Here is an 18,055-nt window from a genome sequence, read left to right on the forward strand (position 1 = left end):
CGACTCCACCTGAAGCAGAATGATCAACACTCAAGAGCCCCCCCCCCCCCCCCCCAAGAAAGAGAAACTGGCATCGCTATTAATCATCTTAAGGTTTCCTCAATACCCCTTCAGATTTGAAGATTTCTTTCCAGGTAAGAGCTTCTAAAATGTTTCATTTTCTCAGACGTGGCAGCAATTTATTTCACAATCAGACATGTCAATCAGAAAATGTATTCATGAAAATGAAGCTTAAAAAAAAAAAAAAAAAAAAGACACGCTTCTCAGTCTGGACATTAAATTTAAAAACTTAAGATTGGCAACAATATGCATCCGTGAAAGATGAATAAAGCAACTAGCTTAGCACCAAGCTTTGAAGCAGGGAGAACAACATCCATCCTTCTACTTTATTCATGAGTTTTATTGACAAGAAGGCTTTCCGAAATATTGCATTGCTTTTGTGGCCATTAAAGGGTTAACACCAGTTTAAATGTCCGAGCTCCCGCGGTTCCCGTCTGAACGGCAAACTAAGGCTACGACATGGTAGCAAGGCTTCCTTCAAACGCAGTATAATGAAGAATACTCACTTCAACTAACAAATAAATGACTTCCCATAAATGTTGATCTCTTCTTTTAACTGGCAAATATAAAATACAAATTCTACCCAGACACAAGTAATGATCCGATTTACACAGACAAGAACCGATGTGAGGAGGCCCAACAGTGAATACACCCCGAGGTTGTGCCAAGTAGCATGAAGTCAATCCGGTAGGAGCCGCTGCACACGTAAGGGTGTTCAAACCAACTCCTTTAGGGGGTGGCATGTCGTCATAGAAACCGCAGCTACTTTTTTTATCCGCCGACTCATGCAGAAACCAGATCCGACTGCAAATGAGCTCCTAACAAGAGACATTAGCCCGAAGAACTGAGCCCAAAATATTAATGGTGAAAGCCCACAGTGGCCCCCCCCCCCCCCCATTATCTGTGACGTTTTTCCATCCATCCATCTTCCCTTTATAGTTTTCTCCGTCCATCTTATTTTCGTCATCACGTCTTCCTCCCTGCTGTGAGGTAGAGAAGCTGCAGCTTTAATCTCGTCTGCAGAGACACAGTCTGGAAAACAACCGCAGAGCCACAAATGAAGCAAACAAGCAGGTGCATCAATGCGTGGCAGCATTAGGGGGGGGGGGGGGGCATCGGTAGAATGACTCACGGGAGGCAGACCGGCCATTTTCCTGACGATCATACTGTAATCTGAGAGATTATAGATGTTGTTGTCCTGACCTGGGTCGCTGGCTACCAGGTACAACTCACCGGCGTGGACATCGGTTACGTTCGGCTAGGTAGACGGACGGTGACAGACAGATATGATCCGTCACCGTCACGGCAAACATTTCAAAACATTATGCGGGAGAAAACGGATCGATTTAACCCACAGGAACACGCCAGATGGATAGATTGAACACAGGAGGATAAAGAGGCAGATGCACCAACCTGAAATGTGTCGGGGTTGAATCCCAGCCAGAGAGTGTATCTGTAGTCCCAAGTGCGGAGAGAGTAGCCCATGATCTTTATGTCTTTAAGGTCAGGGACGTCAGAGTTCACCTGCAAACAAGGGGGGACAAACAAAAGGCATCTTAAAACCGTCTGAAGCTTCTCCAGCGTGGTTAAAGCTGCAGCTGCCAACCTCCTGAGAGGTGAGCCGACAAAGCTCATGTCAGGCTCCCAACGCGTGCAGCAAGGTGAGCAACTCACCTGGGCATCAGTCAAAGGGTTAGCATTTGCAGCTGGCATTAGCAGCACAAGCAAGAACACAATGCAGAAGGAGCGAAGGGTGCGCCAGTAAGGGGCAGCTGAACGGACACCACAATAACCGCGTTTTAAAAAGCAAATTCCAAATCTGTTAAAAGTATTGATTTAGGCTTTGGAGAGCTTTTCTTAGTACCTGTGGCGTATCAGAAGGTCGAGGGTACTGGCTGAAAGATACGGCTTTCTCGTCCTCCCCCACTTCTTGGTGTTGGAAGGTGTCGGCCAGGTCGTTTCCCTCTGTACACAACTCCTCCTGAGAGGAAGGACACGGAGCGAGGGGGAGCGTCAGTGCTTTAACCACATTCCTATGGGAAAGCCACCAGTATTTAATCAATGAGATACGTTTCATAGGCCTTTTGTGAGCAAATAATAACTTCCACATCTGGCCCCACTCTTACAGTTCATCGAGCTGTTGAGATGGGCTGGCGGTGCCCCCCCGACCCTCAACGACATGGATCTCAACTCATCCAGCACAGGAAGCGATGCTGCCGCAGTGGCCAACGGCCAACACACAATGGTTGAAGTTTAGAAACCGTTTTTTAAATCATTTTTTCCAATATCGCTTCGTCAAGGTTAGCATTTGATGACGACTGTGTTGTCCTCGCATTAGTTGAGGAAGAAACAAGCATTTCTCATCATTATTATTGTTTATTTTTTTACTTTGACACTGCAGCAATCGATCTTATTCGTACTGCAGCCCAGAACCCGTTCACATTTCATGACCATCGGAAGATGATGAAGTGAAGAGCGTTTACTTGGTTGCAGTTTGCCTCCTCACCACTAGATGCCACTAAATCCTGCACTCTGAACCTTAAGGCAATCCTACCTTCTGCCACTACCTAAGTGGTACTTTCACCTAATAACAAACAGGCGAGTATATGTGAAATGAAATGCTAATGTCTTTACATTCAGGTGTAAAGTCTACCTTGTTCATCATTATGGTGTAGCATGCTAGCATGCTAAAACCTGCGGTTGGTAGAAAATGTCAAACATTAATTTTCTTCCGCTTTACGGGTCACAGGAGTTGCTGGAGCCTATCCCAGCTGGCTAAGGGGCAAGAGGCAGGGTACACCCCGAATGATGTGCCAGCGCGGCGCCACACAGACAGACAACCACTGACGGACACACCCATACACCACGGACAAGAAACCCCACGCGGACACGAGGAGAACACGCAAACGCCCCACAGATAGGATTCGAACCGGCACCTTCCTGCTGTGAGGCGACGGCGCTTGTTAGGATCATTAATTTATATTGTCATTGATATTGTATGAAAACATCTAAGACACGCCCCTTCCGACTGAGTCAATAAAGTTGGCGCGCCTACTGGAGTCTCGGAGAGAACGTGGTTTGGCGGCGGCCATCGTGGGGCTTCACCCGGCCGCAAAAGTTAACCGGAGCCTGCCTGATTCATTGTGTGTGTTTGAATATTTTACACAGGATGTCAAGAGGGTGTAACTCTGACAGCACTAACCACTACGCCACCGTGCTGCCAACTCAAGCACAGCAGAGTCTAATGGGAACGTCAGATCCTTGTCAGTAGGAGCATGATGGCGTGAAATAAGTAAATGGCCGCTAAAGACGTTAGCCCAACTTCAGTGTCACTGGGTGCTAAAAACATCTGAACTATAAAGGAAGTCGTCTGATTGCAACTGAGCAGAAGACTGACTGGTTGTTAATCCAAAACAAACATTTTCCAAGAGTAAAACTATATCTAAAGAAAGATGCAAGACAGATCCAAGAAATGTTTAAAATAATAATAATAATAACTTCACACCTGTAAAGAAACATCAGGACATGGTTTAGGTGCTCCGAGACCAGCCAGGGCAGAAAGGGTAGGAAAAACATCCACCAGCTCCACCATGTTTCTTATTTCCTTGTGATCTACAAGAGAGAAGGGTCAGACACGATACCCACTAAAATATCCGAGACACGCTGCTTTTTAATTTCATCATTACTACATCATTTGTACTAACGCAAAATCTGCTTGAGGATAAATATCAAAGTGTAATAAATGCTTCTGAGCGCTCCAAGTGAATCAAAGAGCTCATTAAAGTCAAGCTGACATGATGATATATGTTTCAGCAAGGTTTAGTTGAGCAATTTGCACCAAATGTGATGGGATATAAATGTTAGTTCATGTTCATGTCAATCAACAGTCTTCAATTTTCAGTGCAGTGGACTTACTCTTAAAACTGAATTCAGATTTTTCGAGGACATCAATAAAGGGAAAGGTGGATTTTCCAGAAGAATGGGAATGTGTGGTGACACCAGGAACGTGGAAGATCAGAGGGACACGTGTTGCCACATCAAAATTTGAAAATTTAGCCCATTCTCCATGTTCTCCTAAAGACCAGCCTGCAACAAGAGGAAGAAACAGGCTGTAAAAGACGGTGGGTATAAAACAGAGGTATTAAAGGCATGTTATGGATTCACATCACAAAAATAAAGTTTTACATAAAAAGGTTTTAGGCAAACATTTACTTTTTCCTGATTTTTTTTTAGTGGACACATTACAGTGAACTTCAATGAAAGAGACATTAAAAGAAACTTGGTTCCAAGTCAGAAGGTTCTTTAAAAAGGGAGGCAGTGCAAAAGTATAGAGGGTGGTCAGAGCCCAATAGTCGTTACAACACTGCCACCTAATGGTGAAAGCAGTAGAACCACCACACACACACCTGACATCAATGTTTTTATTAAATATTCCAAAGAATCAGTGTTTCAGGCATTCCCAGTTCATCCCCGGCTCGTGTCTACTAACCATGATCCGCCAGGAACACCACCTGAGTGTTGCCGGCCAGCCCCAGCTCATCCAGAGCGCTGAGCAGCCGCCCAACCTGACAGTCCATGTAAGACACTGCAGCAAAGTAGTGCTGACGGATACCCAGCTGGAAAGCACCGAGCAGCCCAGAGTTACAGCACGATGCAGTCTGGAAACACACGATTCATGGTGCTGCTGTAGAGCAGCCGGGTCATACCTGGAAGTCTTTAGGAATGGGTCCATAGGGGAAGCTAACGTTGAGTTTACCGAGGTCTTCCCTCTTCCTCAGGTCTGTCCAGGGGGCGTAGGCCACCGGCGGAAGGCGTTTGGGGACATCGGGGTCAGGGGCCAGCCTCATTTGCTCTATGGGATACAGGCTCAGATACTCCTGCAGTAAAACAAGGTGCAACATTCTGACACTATAATAGCATTTTTAAGAACTGAAATCAGGAACCTTTTACTGACTTTTGAGGTCCGCCTCTGGCTCACAGCACACTCGACACGTAGCCGAACAGACCTCGTACAAAAGACCCTGAAGTACTGCCGACGTCCTCCGAGGCTTTCAGCTTCATTTACTGTCAGCGCTGCAGAAACGCCATTTTCTGCCGAGATCTTTGCGTGTCGAGTAAATTACTTGAAGCACAGACGTCACATTCCAAAGGAAAGAATCGGCTTGACCTTTTCCTCTTTCCTCTCCCCGTTTACTTTGAGACAAACGTCTCCGTTCCACCCGTCTCTGCTCTCATTTCACTTCCCCTTCATCATGCCCTCCTCCATGCTGAATTGCTCTCACACATCTCGAGCAGTCATCTTTTAATTCACAGTACAGTTCTAGCTTTCAAAGGGTTCTATCTATAGAGTATTTTCCGGTTCTTACTTCCACACGCAGCATCATAACTAGCCGGACGGTTAGAATCTCCTCCTCGTGAGAACATTTCATGTCAAAGCAGTCGTTTTTTCCTGGTCCGGAGAGCACCAATACCTGGGGCAACTTTTAGCTCCCGGGTTCCACACCTGGTTCTTTATAGAACCTCATTCCTTCCCGTCATGTTCTGCTTTCTCCTCTGTGTGATACCATCGGGAACTCTCTGACATTACTCTATTATTCTGTCTCCAGCTAAAATAGCAGCATATGTATCAGCTGACAGACGCACGGAAGGCTAAAGGTTTACTTTTAACTATGATACAATAAAGAGCGCAGTGATTATTCCACCCCAGCAACAAACTTAGATTACGCGCATTGTATTTGTCGTGTATGAATAAAAACGGAAAAACTACCAACATCAGATTTATTCAAATCATGTTGGTATCCAGATAATCCCCTCGTTGCAACACAAAGTCATTCCAGCCACTTCACTGAATTACAACAGATGCTGCACGTCGACAGCAACATCTGGTCGTTCTGCTCAAAATATCTTTCACCAGAATTACTAGAGAATTAAGTGAAGAATATATAAATCTGAGAATATGAAGTTTAACTATTGTTTCATTCTCTTGAAGTCGCGATGATTTTCGCGACTTCCATAATTGCATGTTTCTGGAGGTGGGATGAAGCCAGAAAACCCAGAGAGAATCCATGCAGACGCGGGGAGAGCACACAAACCCCCTCACAGAAAAGCCCCGGGTGAGGCAACAGCGCTAACTATGCGCCACCGTGCTGACCCCAAGTTTTACCACTGGATTTGTTAAATATAAGCAAAATGACTTCATGAATCCACCACAATTACATTTACAAAAGATGGTTTAAATGAAACTTTAGTGCGACACTTTCCAGTCTCCTAAACACAGAGTGGGTTTTTTTATTTTACCAATTTATTTCTCGACGTGCTCGTCTTAGTGCACACATGTGTAACGGAGTAAATGTGGATGCAGTTAAACCCTGCATAGAGGGGATTTATTTATTTTCTATTGACGTATTTGTCTTGTTTTCCTTTTATAATTACACACGTTTTTTTATTTCATTTGTTTTAATGTACATCTCGGGGCATTTATGATTTGGAGTATTTTGTCCCTCCTGGCTCTCCGTCCTACGGTTTTGCCCTGCTTCCTTGTTCCCCTCCCCCAGCACTTTGTTTGAACACGCTGGGAGGAGCAGTCCATGATGCCCGAGATGTGCTAATGTACATTTTTTCTGTATAAATCCAGCCCGTCCCGTAAATGACGACAGAACCATCCGTGTGTGGACCTTCAAATCTGTTACACAACACAACGCAGAGGCAGAGAGACAACCGCCGTAACACATGGAGGTTAAAGTTTAACACTCCAAAGCCTCATGCAGCCACCTGCATGATGCATCAGTACTGGTTTTCACATTAACGTATCAAACCACCGGCCCCCTCAGGGGTTGATATCTTGGTGTGTACCTGAGGTATCCTGAAGGGTACGTGTGGTTTGTGGAAGCCCACAGCCAGGAAGAAAGGAGCGCTACTGTTGGCTCGACTCCTCAGCAACCTCACTGCCTCGTCTGCGCTCTCGATGTCGGGGAGGGTTCCCCCAGGCTGCTCCGTCACGTTCACGGCACACAGCAGATTGGCGTGGAGCTGTTGATCCTCCCCTTTACACACCTGGAAAAAGGTCAATAAAAAAATACCAAAAAGGTCAAATTCACACCCAGTTCCTTTTAAGATCACTTCGGTGTTTCCGTTTGCCGATCTGTTAAACCGACGCCACGTGGAAGCTCACGCCGAGATTAACCAGCCTCTGCCCAAACCTGCAGAATGACCAACTGAATTTTAGACTCAGCTCCACGTGGCCATCTACCTTTATCATTTATTCTTGCAGGACAGTAATGAGTATGTTGTAAACAGGAGGATGAGTGACAGTTAAATCCACAATTAACCAGAGAACAATTCCCAGGATTCAGCAGGAGATAATGAGGCAAAATGTTTCCTACATCAAGTGCAGAAGTACGACCCACCCCGAAGGAAGTCTCGCACTGGGCTTTAAAAGAGGACGGTTTTAACAAAGTCGCCCAGTGACGGAAAATCAAATGGAGTTAACGGCCATGAAGTTCAACAAAGACATTTAGATCCTTCAAAGGGAAGCGGGAAAGCTGAAAAACTGGGGGCCGTGAACCAGAGAAGTAAAACGTTAAGATTCAAAGATAATTTAATGTTCAAAGACATGTCCTGCCTCACCCTTTAACTGCATGGCGCCTCCAACTCTTCATGGCATTCACCCATCACACAGGCTGACCTCACCTCATGCTTCGTGGTCAATACACATATTGATCCTCGACCATTTATCAGTTATACCAATTCAAAAACCTGTCCTGAAGTTCAGCAAGAAAACGCTTTCAAGACTTTTATGTTGGCTAATGACAAAAAGAAAAGAAAAGGTACACGAATTTAAATACGACAAATTCTTTGTAGGCGACGTTTCCCCAAATGTTCGTTCAGGAGTTTGAAGCGGAACACAGCAGAACCCCAAAGACAGAGCTCAGGATTCCCCGAGTGTTTCTATGTGCACCACGTCAGCCACAGCCGCCTTAATGCTACTTTATCAGTCACACCTTTTTATTCTCATATTTGAAGGAAGGTGGGTGGTAGGCAGGGATGGACCAGCTGTAGGGGTAGTCATCCGTGAAGTTAGAGGGAAGACCTAAAAACAAGAAAGTTACCAACTTACATAGACAGAAAAATATTCAGACGTGTACTCAACAATCTCTAGCTAGCAGTGGAGTTACTGCTGCTGCACACCCTGCTGAAGAAAAGGGTCTTGAACCATCAGCAATAATGTCACACTGTAGATTACTCATCTTACCCGGGTGAAATACTTTGCCCACAGACATGGTGAAGTAGCCTTTGGATTTAAAGTACTGTGGCATGGTCGTGTAGTTCCCAGCATGAACTCTCCAGTAAGACTTGAAGTCATAGAGCCTGGTCGTGTCTGGCCGGCGACTGGTCAACATGGACGTCCGGCTGGGCGCGCACACGGCTTGCTGCGAGAGGAGAAGACACCTTCAAACATTTCAAAGAACTGGCTAAACGGCTTTAGCAAGTTCAACCACAACAAACACAGCGGCGATGCCAGCGTACCTGGGCGTACGCGTTGAGAAAGACTTGGCTTCTGGATGCCAGCTGGTCGATGTTTGGAGATTTCACCACCGAGTCCCAGTAGCAGCCCAGGACCGGCCGCAAATCATCAGACATGATGAAAAGGACATTCGGGCTCGCTGTAAGCAAACAAGCAGTTAAATTAGCATGCTGGGTAACAATCTCAGGCGTGAGTGCAACATCGAAGCCACATAGCCAGAGAGAAATCCTTTGTGTTCGCTAATGTTGGACAAGTGCAGTGTCCTCTGGAGTCGAGCCAACCATCTGACCTGGCTACACCCCGGATGAGACGCCGGGTCATCTCACAGGACCACACAGACAAACATTCACACTCACGGACAACTCAGCATGTCCAATTCAGCCAAGCTGTGTGTTTTTGGAGGTGGGTGGAGCCAGAGAAAAGGCACAAGGACGCATGAAGAACATACAAACTCCACACAGAAGCGCCTCGGGTAGAAGCACTACCCACTGCGCCACCACGCTGCCCACCGCACTTGTACAAAGCAGGTTCATCATCCGATTAGAATGTCTCCCAACCACAGAATAAATCAGAAGATGAACACGCATGATGAAAGTCCCATGCAGCATTTATCAGGCCACTTCCTCATGCTGCCGAGCCCAGGTCTGGTTTTTCCCATCTTCACATGTAAACATTCTTTAATAAATGTGTTTGGCTGAGATCAACTCCCACCTGAAAGCCGTCAATCCAGAGAACCGAAGCGGGCGTGGGAGACGGGTTTCACCCGGTCTTTAACTCTACAGAACTCTGAAATAGGCTCAATATGTATACAAACCTGAAAACTGTCATTAGTCTCCGTCACTGTGAAAGCGTGATGCGTTTTGGACAAACACTTGTGAAGTAAGACACTAAAAACAACAACAATGCAACAACATCCATGTGTTCTATGTGAATGTACATGCATCTACATTAAGGTTGTAAGGCAGTGGTGGCTTAATGATAGAACTAAATAAAGAGAAATAACGACAAATTATCAGCTGAAACGACACCTTTTCACCGTGGTGGGGGCGTCAATAAAGAAAGGCAGACAACAACTTAATGAAGAGGTGGACTTCTTTCAACATTCAACACACACATGATGAGTTTGAACAGATTTACTGAATAAAAAAATTAAAAAAAAGTATATAAAAAAAATAAGGATGCAAGGATGAGAAAACCGATGAATTTCAGAAGTGCATTTGCTAAAGAAGATCAGTCCTCACCAGCAGACTTCACTTTAACTCAACACAAAGTCAACACAGACGAACAAGAAAGACTTGCAGTGTGGTATTTAACGAGTAAATTAAATCAGAAGCAGCTCACTCAAGCGACAGCCATTAAATTAGACGCCAATTAGCTGCTAAACGACATTATTTTAGTGTCAGCTCGACCCCAACCTACCAAATAAATGTCAAAGTACAGAACAAAAACATCAACGAGTCACTGCTTCACACGCACATACTGCACCTCCACTCGCTGCAGCCAGGCAGAGAGCGCGGAGAGCCAGACCGAGAAGCAGCACCCGGACACGGGCAGACATTTCTGTTCAGACTGGGGGGGGTCAGCTCAGCGTGGACCAACTCCGAGAACCACCTGGAGATACATCCGGGGCCTCATTTAAATAAAGTCCTGGTTTCCGCGTCGTGTGAGTGAAACATTTCCATTGGTCCACTCGCGGGTGGCACCGCCCCAAAACGCTAATCTGCACGCGGCGTGGGCGTGCAGGTCACACGGGAGCCTCCATACAACTCATTTCTTGTCGGGATAGAGTCTATTCGTCTTTTCTGTACAATAAATGGATGGATCAGTGAATTCTATCACATCCCCGCGTCGCTCATATATGACGTCATTCTAGTGCAAGACAAAAGACCACTGGGTCGTTGAGAGAACCTCCGGGCGCGGTGGCGCGCGCCTGTGTTCTGACCACGTGGAAAAAGTCCCATGCATGAATTCAGAGTCAAGAAGACTTCAGCATCAACCCAAGAATCAGAGTGAATATTTATATTACTTCCGTAAAATTGATTCAATCATTAAAATGTCCAATATGCAAAAGAGAATCATCTCCAAAATACTGTTTTATGGTCTATAAAGCAGCGTCTGCACTCTGCTGCATGGCTTTGGTGGCGAGAGGAACCCAGAGGGCCTGGAAGGAACCCACGCAGACGCAAGGAGAACATGCAGAATAGTCCCAGATCCTCAGGTGGGGGGTTGGGGGGGGGCTCCCGTCTGCAGCTCGACTTCAATCGGAGGCCGGTGACTTCTACGTTCCGTTCCATAGATTAGAACAAACTAGCTGCTGATCTGAGGTCAGCAGCTCTGTGCATTTATTTTTAATTTGATTACATATTAAAAGCAGCATTTTATTTGATTCATTCATGAGTCTATTTATGCTGTTATTCATTGTGAAGACTTTCCTGAACTGGGCTTTGTAAGTGACTTTCGTATTTCAGCAGCATAGAAATAGTCAAGGTTTAAAAGTCCCAATGTTAACTAGAAAGACAATCAGAGATTGCAGACCCTCGCCTCCAAAAGACTATTCGATCTTGTGAGACAAGCCATCTTCTGGACTCTTTTTCCCATCATGCCATTCGTGTCCCTCCCTCTTAAAGTGGCAGTTTACAGCACAGGCACAATTCCAGATGTAAAAATAATTCTAGAATCTGGATCCAGATCCGGATCAACGCCATTCTCGGGGAGGACCGAGCCACGGACAGAACCTTGCTTGTGTAAAAATTTCAAGTCAATTGGGTTACTAGTTTTTGAGTTATGCGCTCGGACAGACAAACAAACAGACAGACAGACAAACGCACCCAATTGCGATACCCTCGCCTCCGCTTCGGCGAGGGTAAAAAGTCCTGAATGCATCCCAGACAATAAAGCCGTGCAGCGACGATGGTTTTGTGTTTCTCCCGTTCACAGCCCAACAGCTGCACGGACACACAGACAGACAACAAGGAGACACAGGAAAACGTGCTTTTATTTTTCGTCTTCGCTGTACTCGTTATGTGCAAGAAAGAATCTCTGAAGGCAACACAAAATAAGACAAACTGCATAAAACTAAAGTTTACCGTGAGATAGATAGATTTAATAAAGTCGGCTTTCCTTTAGCGAAGCTTTGCAATCCCAGTAGCTAATCTGTCCCCAGACTGGTTGACACTGGGAAGCGTCTCATTCCTTGCAACACGTTGACGACATCATGAAAAGCATTTCAACAACAGGGGAGCTGACAGCTGATTCCAGAACAGCTGACTTCTGGGGACGACAGGTTCCTGTTGGATAATCTCGTCATGTAGCGGAAATGAAAACGTGTTATTTACACAGACATCCTGGAACACAATCAGCGTTTGATGACACCGGAATAAAGAACTTCACGCATGCTCAGCGGTTTGAGGAACCGTGGATTACCAAAATCCCAGCTGCAGTTAGTCTGTGCGGATTATTTTTTTTTATTCATCTTGACTGTTGATTCTGTTTAAGGCTAAATATTTCCCAGATTCTTTGGAATGTGTCGATCACCACGTTAAAATAAACACACACAAGACGTACAGACAGAGTGACAGAAAGACATCGACGGAAGTCGTATTTTATGAATAAAGCATCTTTATAAAATAATGTCCCCGCCCCCACCCCCCCTCCTCCCTGAAATGTTTAGAAATATCAAATCATCAGTTAGATAAAAAAAGAAAAGAAAAAGAGAATACTTAGTGCTCGGAGGCTACAGGCATTTTCTCGCATTTAAGCACCTTATAACAAACTCACTGTTGCAAAAATAGACATAAAAACTTTTGGAGTCCCCCCCCCCCCCCCCGGGTTCTAAAAACAACAGAGGGGTGGGACAGAAGAGTTCAACCGAGCGTGACTCGAAGGATTTGTACCAATCTGAAGCCTTAAGCCTGGACAGAAACCAGTCAGCAATAAAACAACAGAAACAGCCCTTAAGTGTGCAAATACATCCGGGTCCATCCAGATTTTTGGCCGGCTTCAATCCTTGACCCAGTTGGGGGGGGGGGGGCTTGTTCCCCCCATCTTCTGAAATCACTGACCGTCACTGGACAATCTGGGGCATCTCACTCCAGGCTTTGGCCTTCTTCTTGGCCAAGGCCATCCACGGCGGCTCGTCTTGGGGAGACGGGCCTTTTTGGGACGGTGGGGTTTGCCTCGAAAGCCCCGGTGCTTTTGAACCGGACTTTTCTGGGGCAGCTCTAGATGGGGAGGGAGGGGAGGTAACCCTTGTGCTGTGGGGCTCGGGGGTCTTGGATGAGGCGGCGATTTTGGAGAGCGACTGCGGGCTTGTGAAAGAGGGACTTTTTTGGGCCAGTGGGGCGGGAGAAGGGGGGGGCAGGGATCTACGAGGTGGGATGGGTTGGGGCACCCAGCCCTGTCTCTCCAGAGGCTTTGGAGAGACGGGGCTGGGCAGCGGCTGGGATTTAGGGGGTTGAAATGGCACTGGAGTCGTAGGAGAAAGAACCCGCTGGGTCTCCTTTTCCACAGACACCGAAGGCTTACTGGTGTCCAGTAGAATCCCTGAAGGGAGAAAACACACGTGTTATAAGACGAGAAGAGTTTCCTGGGGGTGGCGCTGCAGAACGGATCGGCTGACTTGCAGCTTTATCATGATGATGATGAATATATTTATTAGATAGAATGTTAGAGTACAAGTACAGTCAAACAGTAGCATGTATTACAGTACAAGTACAGTCAAACATCCTGTCTAAGAGGAGCATTTCTAAAAAGCCCTTGTGGTCTTGTTTCCGTTGAAAGTCCTTCGTACATAAATCATCGACATTTAACAATACCAATGAAATAACAATAAATTAAAAGACACATAATATGTACAACGTAGGTGGAAAAAGGGGGGGGGGGGATTGAGAGTCATGATGACTATCTCCGTTTCTGTCCCCCTAAAAGGTGTATTTTTAGGGCCGTTTTGAAGGAGGCCAAAGAGGTGCATGTTTTGAGGGCGGGAGTCAAGCAGTTCCACCCTTGGGGGGCAGTATAGTAAAAAGATGATTTACCCATGTTTGTCTTATAGGAGGGGGTAATCAGGTTGTTGTTTGAGCTCCCTCTAGTGTTGTGGCTGTGGGTGTCACTAAATCTTTGGAGGTGTTTATTCAGGTATGCAGGGATTGAGGGGACTGAGGGCAGAGCTGCAGTGACTATTTTAAATGCCAATCCCATTTTGAGTTGTTTAACCCTGTCTTCTACCCTGAGCCATTTTAGGCTAGCAAAATGTCCAGGAAGAAGGTGGGTCATGGGCCCCAGATTGAGGAGTAGAGGAATGATTTTGCTTTGGGAAGTTTGGAGCCTGGTTTTCAGGGACATTTTGATGTTCACCAAATGAAAGACAATGACTTTAAAATGTTAGCAGTAGGATTAAATAAAGGTTTGCTTTGTTTTACGAGTTTAATGCATTACTTTAGTTACTACAACGTTGACGTTGTCGTGGTGTTCCAGTGATGCATGGTTGTCCCCTTTGGGCTGTACGTGATTCATAATGATTATTATCAGTGTGCAGCAATGGCCCTTATGGAGGAGCAGACTAGATGCCACGCGGAACACGACTGGTGCAAATGCAGTGGATGCTGTTACATATAATCATCAGCTCCTCAGGGAACTTAATGTCGATACTGCGAAGGCCAAAATGCGAAGGGAATAGGGATTTGCTGGGTTAGTTGCAGTAACATAACCTGTCCACACGGAGGCAGCATTGCATCGGTGAAACAGTAAAGTGAGACAGAAGAAATCACGGGGCTCTGCTCTTTCGTGGACTCACAAGACGAATTCAAACTAGACTGAATTAAATAAACGTGAAATGAAATCTTTTCAAATCAGCCGATCCTTATCTCATCAGCGGAATTTTGCAGGAAAACAGATTTATTCTTTTTGAGTGGCTGCATGCTTCGTGCGTGTTTCCTGACCTTTGCTGGTGGACTCGGCCGACTTGCTGCTTTGCTCCCTGCTTACCGCCGAGCTGACATACATGGGCAGCGGACTCTTCTTCTCTTGTTCCTCCTGATGAGATATAATTTGTGTACAGCACAGTGCCATTATATATATATAACCTATTAAGAACAAATAAAAACAACTGAACTGTAACAGAAGTATTAGACAAAATAAGACTAAATATTATATGAACGTCGTCAGAAAACAGGAAAGATAAAAAAAAAAAAAGTGGGATTTTACTGGGAAAGCAGCAAAGCAAAGATGGTTTTCTTTGCTTTGGGGGGGGGGGGGGGTCATTCCATAGTTTAGGGGGGACGCAGAAGAGATCTCAATCTCTCCCTCGCTACAAAAGAGAAGTCAGAAAGTATACCCAGATATTACCGCCTGGTTTTCACCGGGCTACCAGCCGGCCAGATGTTTGTTTTCTGAGGTGAAGTGATTTGATTAAGCTCACGGAGGTCAGTAGAACTGAAATGCTACGCGAGCCGTCACGGGAACCACGGGATCAGATTACCTTCCTGCCGGTCATCTCTTCGGGGGCGTTCTCTTTGTAGATCTGCTGTTTCTGCTTGGCCACAGAGATCCAGCTGGGAGACCCGGGCCCATCAGAGGCTCCGCAGGCAGCGAGCACATCTGGATGACAGCAGACATTCGGTTGTTTCCAACTCTGATTCAGCCCAACGTGCTAGAAGGTCAGAGAAAGACGCGTTTGTGTGCACACACACACACACACACACCTGAGATACGCTTGGCTTTCCCCGAATTGTCCCCGTGTAAATCTGGTTTCTTCGGGAGGGCAGGCTTGCTGCTGATTGGCTGACTTATGGCAGGCTTTACACTGATTGGCTGCGGCGAGTCCCCTTTACAGCTGCTCGGTCGAGCTGGTGGCTCCATGGGAGGCTGAAAGAGACAAACGCACGTTAAAATACGCAACCAAACGCAACCTTAGCCTTAAAGGAACAGTCTTTTTATTAATTTATTTAACCCATCATCGAATCGTCGCCATGCCAATAGAAAGTCAAAATATTCCTGGAGCTCCAGAGACAAAAACAGTGACGAACATGGGGACTTTGTTATACAGTGGTACCTCGACTTACGAATGTCCCTACATCCGAAATTTTCAGGTTACGAAGTTTCTGAATGGGAAAATATTGCCTCTTGTTACGGAAGCATTTCAGGATACGAGCGGCGAATAGCGCTATTCGCCGCTCCCAGAGTTCACCGAACGTAAACAAACTTGTAGCTGCTCTGCCATCTGCCTGGCAACCCGTTGCGTATGCGTGTATATCAGCATGCTATTCGTGTCCCCCTCGTGTCCCCCGGAAAAAGTGTTGACAAGTCGGGCTATTGCTCATTATGATGACGTCTGCCTCGCACATTTCCGACGGATTGTCAAAAGCCGGCAAAAGCAGACGTCATCGGATCAGTTTTTCAAGAAACGCGAGGCAGAAAACACCGCAAAGGACCAGTAAACAAAGAGGACAAAAAGTAACAGCTAACAGGTAGATTAATATTTAAAAAAAATATCATAATGTAGCGTCCGTCGGACGCTGGAATAAGCACACGACGGGTAACTCTGTGTGTGTGGGTGCCGCGGGGAGGAGGAGAACGGGAGAGCTGCGTAGCTCCCGCAGCTCTCCCGTTCCCCTCCTCCTCCCCGCGGCACCCACACACACACACCGCCCCTCCTCCCTGGATGCCTTTGCGGACTCTCTGCAGCGTAGGAATAATGAACACTCCTAAAACATGAACCGTTACAATACTTTTGCGGGGCTTGGAACGGATTAGTGCATTTACATTCAAAATGCGTCTCTACTTACGAAGTTTTCACGTTACGAGGTTAGTCCCGGAACGGATTAAATTCGTAAGCTGAGGTACCACTGTACATACAAACCTCTGGGCTGTCCTCCTCCAGGCTGAAGTGGCGCAGGACGGACGTCTTCCTCAGCCGAACTCCAAACACGCTGTCGGGGGTTCCGTCTGCTCTGACGCAGCTCTCTGTGGCGACGGCGGGCGTGTCCAGCCGTGCGTTCGCCGCGGACTCAGACTGGCTTTTATCGGGAGATGGAAGTTTGAGGCTTTCGGAGCGAGACCCAACCGAGCCCGTCTGAGTGGCTCTACCTCTGGAGGCGTCGGCGTCCCGGCCGTCTGGGGCCGGCGCTGTGAGGAGGGACGGCGAGGACGCAGCGGCGCCCTGAACTCGGACGCTGCTTCCTGGACCCTTCGCCAGTTCTGTCTCGGAGGAACTCGCCGGCTCTGCTTTCACCTCGAGGTCTTTCTGCTGAGCGGCGTCCACGCCTCCAGGTCCTGCCCTGGCGGATGATGAAGAGGAGTCGCAGGTGGGTGGGGAGGACGGGGGTGTTGAGCTCTCCTTGGCCTCTTCATGAGAGCGTGATCTCTGCCGGGCGGGGGCGGGGGCGACGCAGACTTGGCTCTGATCGGGGGGACTAGACTGCTGGCTGTCCGTTTCCTCTGCAGCGGGAGGAGGTGTCCCTTCGCCCAGGGACGACTGCTCATCTTCCTCTGCTGGCCCTTCCTCTGCGGATGCCGCATTCGGCTCTGTGGTTGGACCAGCCTGGGAAGGCGTCTCCCTTTGGTTTGGGGACTGCTGGAAGAAAGGCGTGGCTTTCTCTGAGCTCGGGGAGATCAGATTGATGTGGAGCGTGGTGGTGCCGGTTCTACTGGGAGAGACGGTTCCGTCCTCCTGGGTTTGAGTCTCTTGATGGGACTCTGGCAGAGACAAAGGTGCCGGCCTTGAGACATCTTCCTCCACGGCTCCAGTTTGATCCGTTCCCACTGGTTTCATGTCTGTGTGAGACATTTCCTCTTCCTCTTTCGGCTCCACAGCTTCTGTTTGATCTTCATCTGGTTGGCTTGCATCCTCCTCCTCCTCCTCCCCCTGGTCTGACACCATGCGGCCGATGTCTTCGTCTTCGTCTTCCTCCAGCTCCTCTCCTCCATCTTCCCTCTCCTCTCTGAAGCTTTGACTGGAAGCCTCTTGACTCTCAAGCGTGGCGCCGACGACCGCTTCATCCTCTGCAGAGATTTCATCATCATCATCATCATCATCGTCATCATTTGGACTTTCTTGGGTATCGCTGTCATCGTCATCGGCAACGTCTACGCCCTCGTCCTCTTCCTGCAGAGACTCTTCTTCTTCATTTGCCGCACCAGGAAGCACCTCCATCATCTCTTCCGCATCATTTCCATGTCCGTCTATCACTTGCTCTGCCTCTTCCACGCTCTCTTTCACTTCCTCCACCTCTTCATCTTCATGTTCCTCCTCCTCTTCTCCCAACTCTGGCTCCTTCTCCAGCACCAACACCTCCTCCTCTTCCTCACGCTCTTCTTCTTTGCCTTCTTCCTCGGCCTGGCTGACAGCGTTTTCTGTCGGACTGTCCTTTTGTTCCTCCAGTTTGATTTCGTCTTTCTCCTCATCTTTTTGCTGAAAGACAAAGGAGAGAAGAACAGTTCAACATCTCTGTGTTGGATTTGCTGTTTCCCTTTTCT

At 47.2% G+C, this 18,055-nt stretch overlaps 2 protein-coding genes across 2 annotated transcripts in view; both read right to left on the reverse strand.

Annotated features, from left to right (window-relative positions):
- Positions 1–965: 965 nt before the first annotated feature.
- LOC137894848 (iduronate 2-sulfatase-like) lies at positions 966–8,712 on the reverse strand. Its single transcript, XM_068740324.1, has 12 exons — positions 8,587–8,712; positions 8,312–8,489; positions 8,061–8,149; positions 6,913–7,113; positions 4,767–4,937; positions 4,550–4,676; positions 3,976–4,146; positions 3,566–3,672; positions 1,925–2,041; positions 1,474–1,584; positions 1,193–1,318; positions 966–1,092 (listed from the first exon to the last, which is right to left on the reverse strand). Exons 1-12 carry the CDS (start codon positions 8,698–8,700, stop codon positions 1,027–1,029), a joined length of 1,578 nt encoding a protein of 525 aa, XP_068596425.1. The 5' UTR covers positions 8,701–8,712; the 3' UTR covers positions 966–1,026.
- Positions 8,713–11,567: 2,855 nt separating this feature from the next.
- zgc:66433 (uncharacterized protein LOC321250 homolog) overlaps positions 11,568–18,055 on the reverse strand; it is a 28,245-nt gene continuing 21,757 nt past the window's right edge. The window contains exons 11-17 of the mRNA XM_068740260.1: positions 16,965–17,990; positions 16,667–16,739; positions 16,440–16,543; positions 15,283–15,445; positions 15,060–15,178; positions 14,521–14,614; positions 11,568–13,126 (exon numbers count right to left, since the gene is read on the reverse strand). Of these exons, the coding sequence (XP_068596361.1) occupies positions 12,648–13,126; positions 14,521–14,614; positions 15,060–15,178; positions 15,283–15,445; positions 16,440–16,543; positions 16,667–16,739; positions 16,965–17,990 (2,058 nt within the window). The 3' untranslated portion in view covers positions 11,568–12,647. The remainder of the gene's footprint in view (positions 13,127–14,520; positions 14,615–15,059; positions 15,179–15,282; positions 15,446–16,439; positions 16,544–16,666; positions 16,740–16,964; positions 17,991–18,055) is intronic.

This window comes from Brachionichthys hirsutus, chromosome 6 (genome assembly GCF_040956055.1).
Source record: "Brachionichthys hirsutus isolate HB-005 chromosome 6, CSIRO-AGI_Bhir_v1, whole genome shotgun sequence".
Classification (NCBI taxonomy): Eukaryota; Metazoa; Chordata; class Actinopteri; order Lophiiformes; family Brachionichthyidae; genus Brachionichthys; species Brachionichthys hirsutus.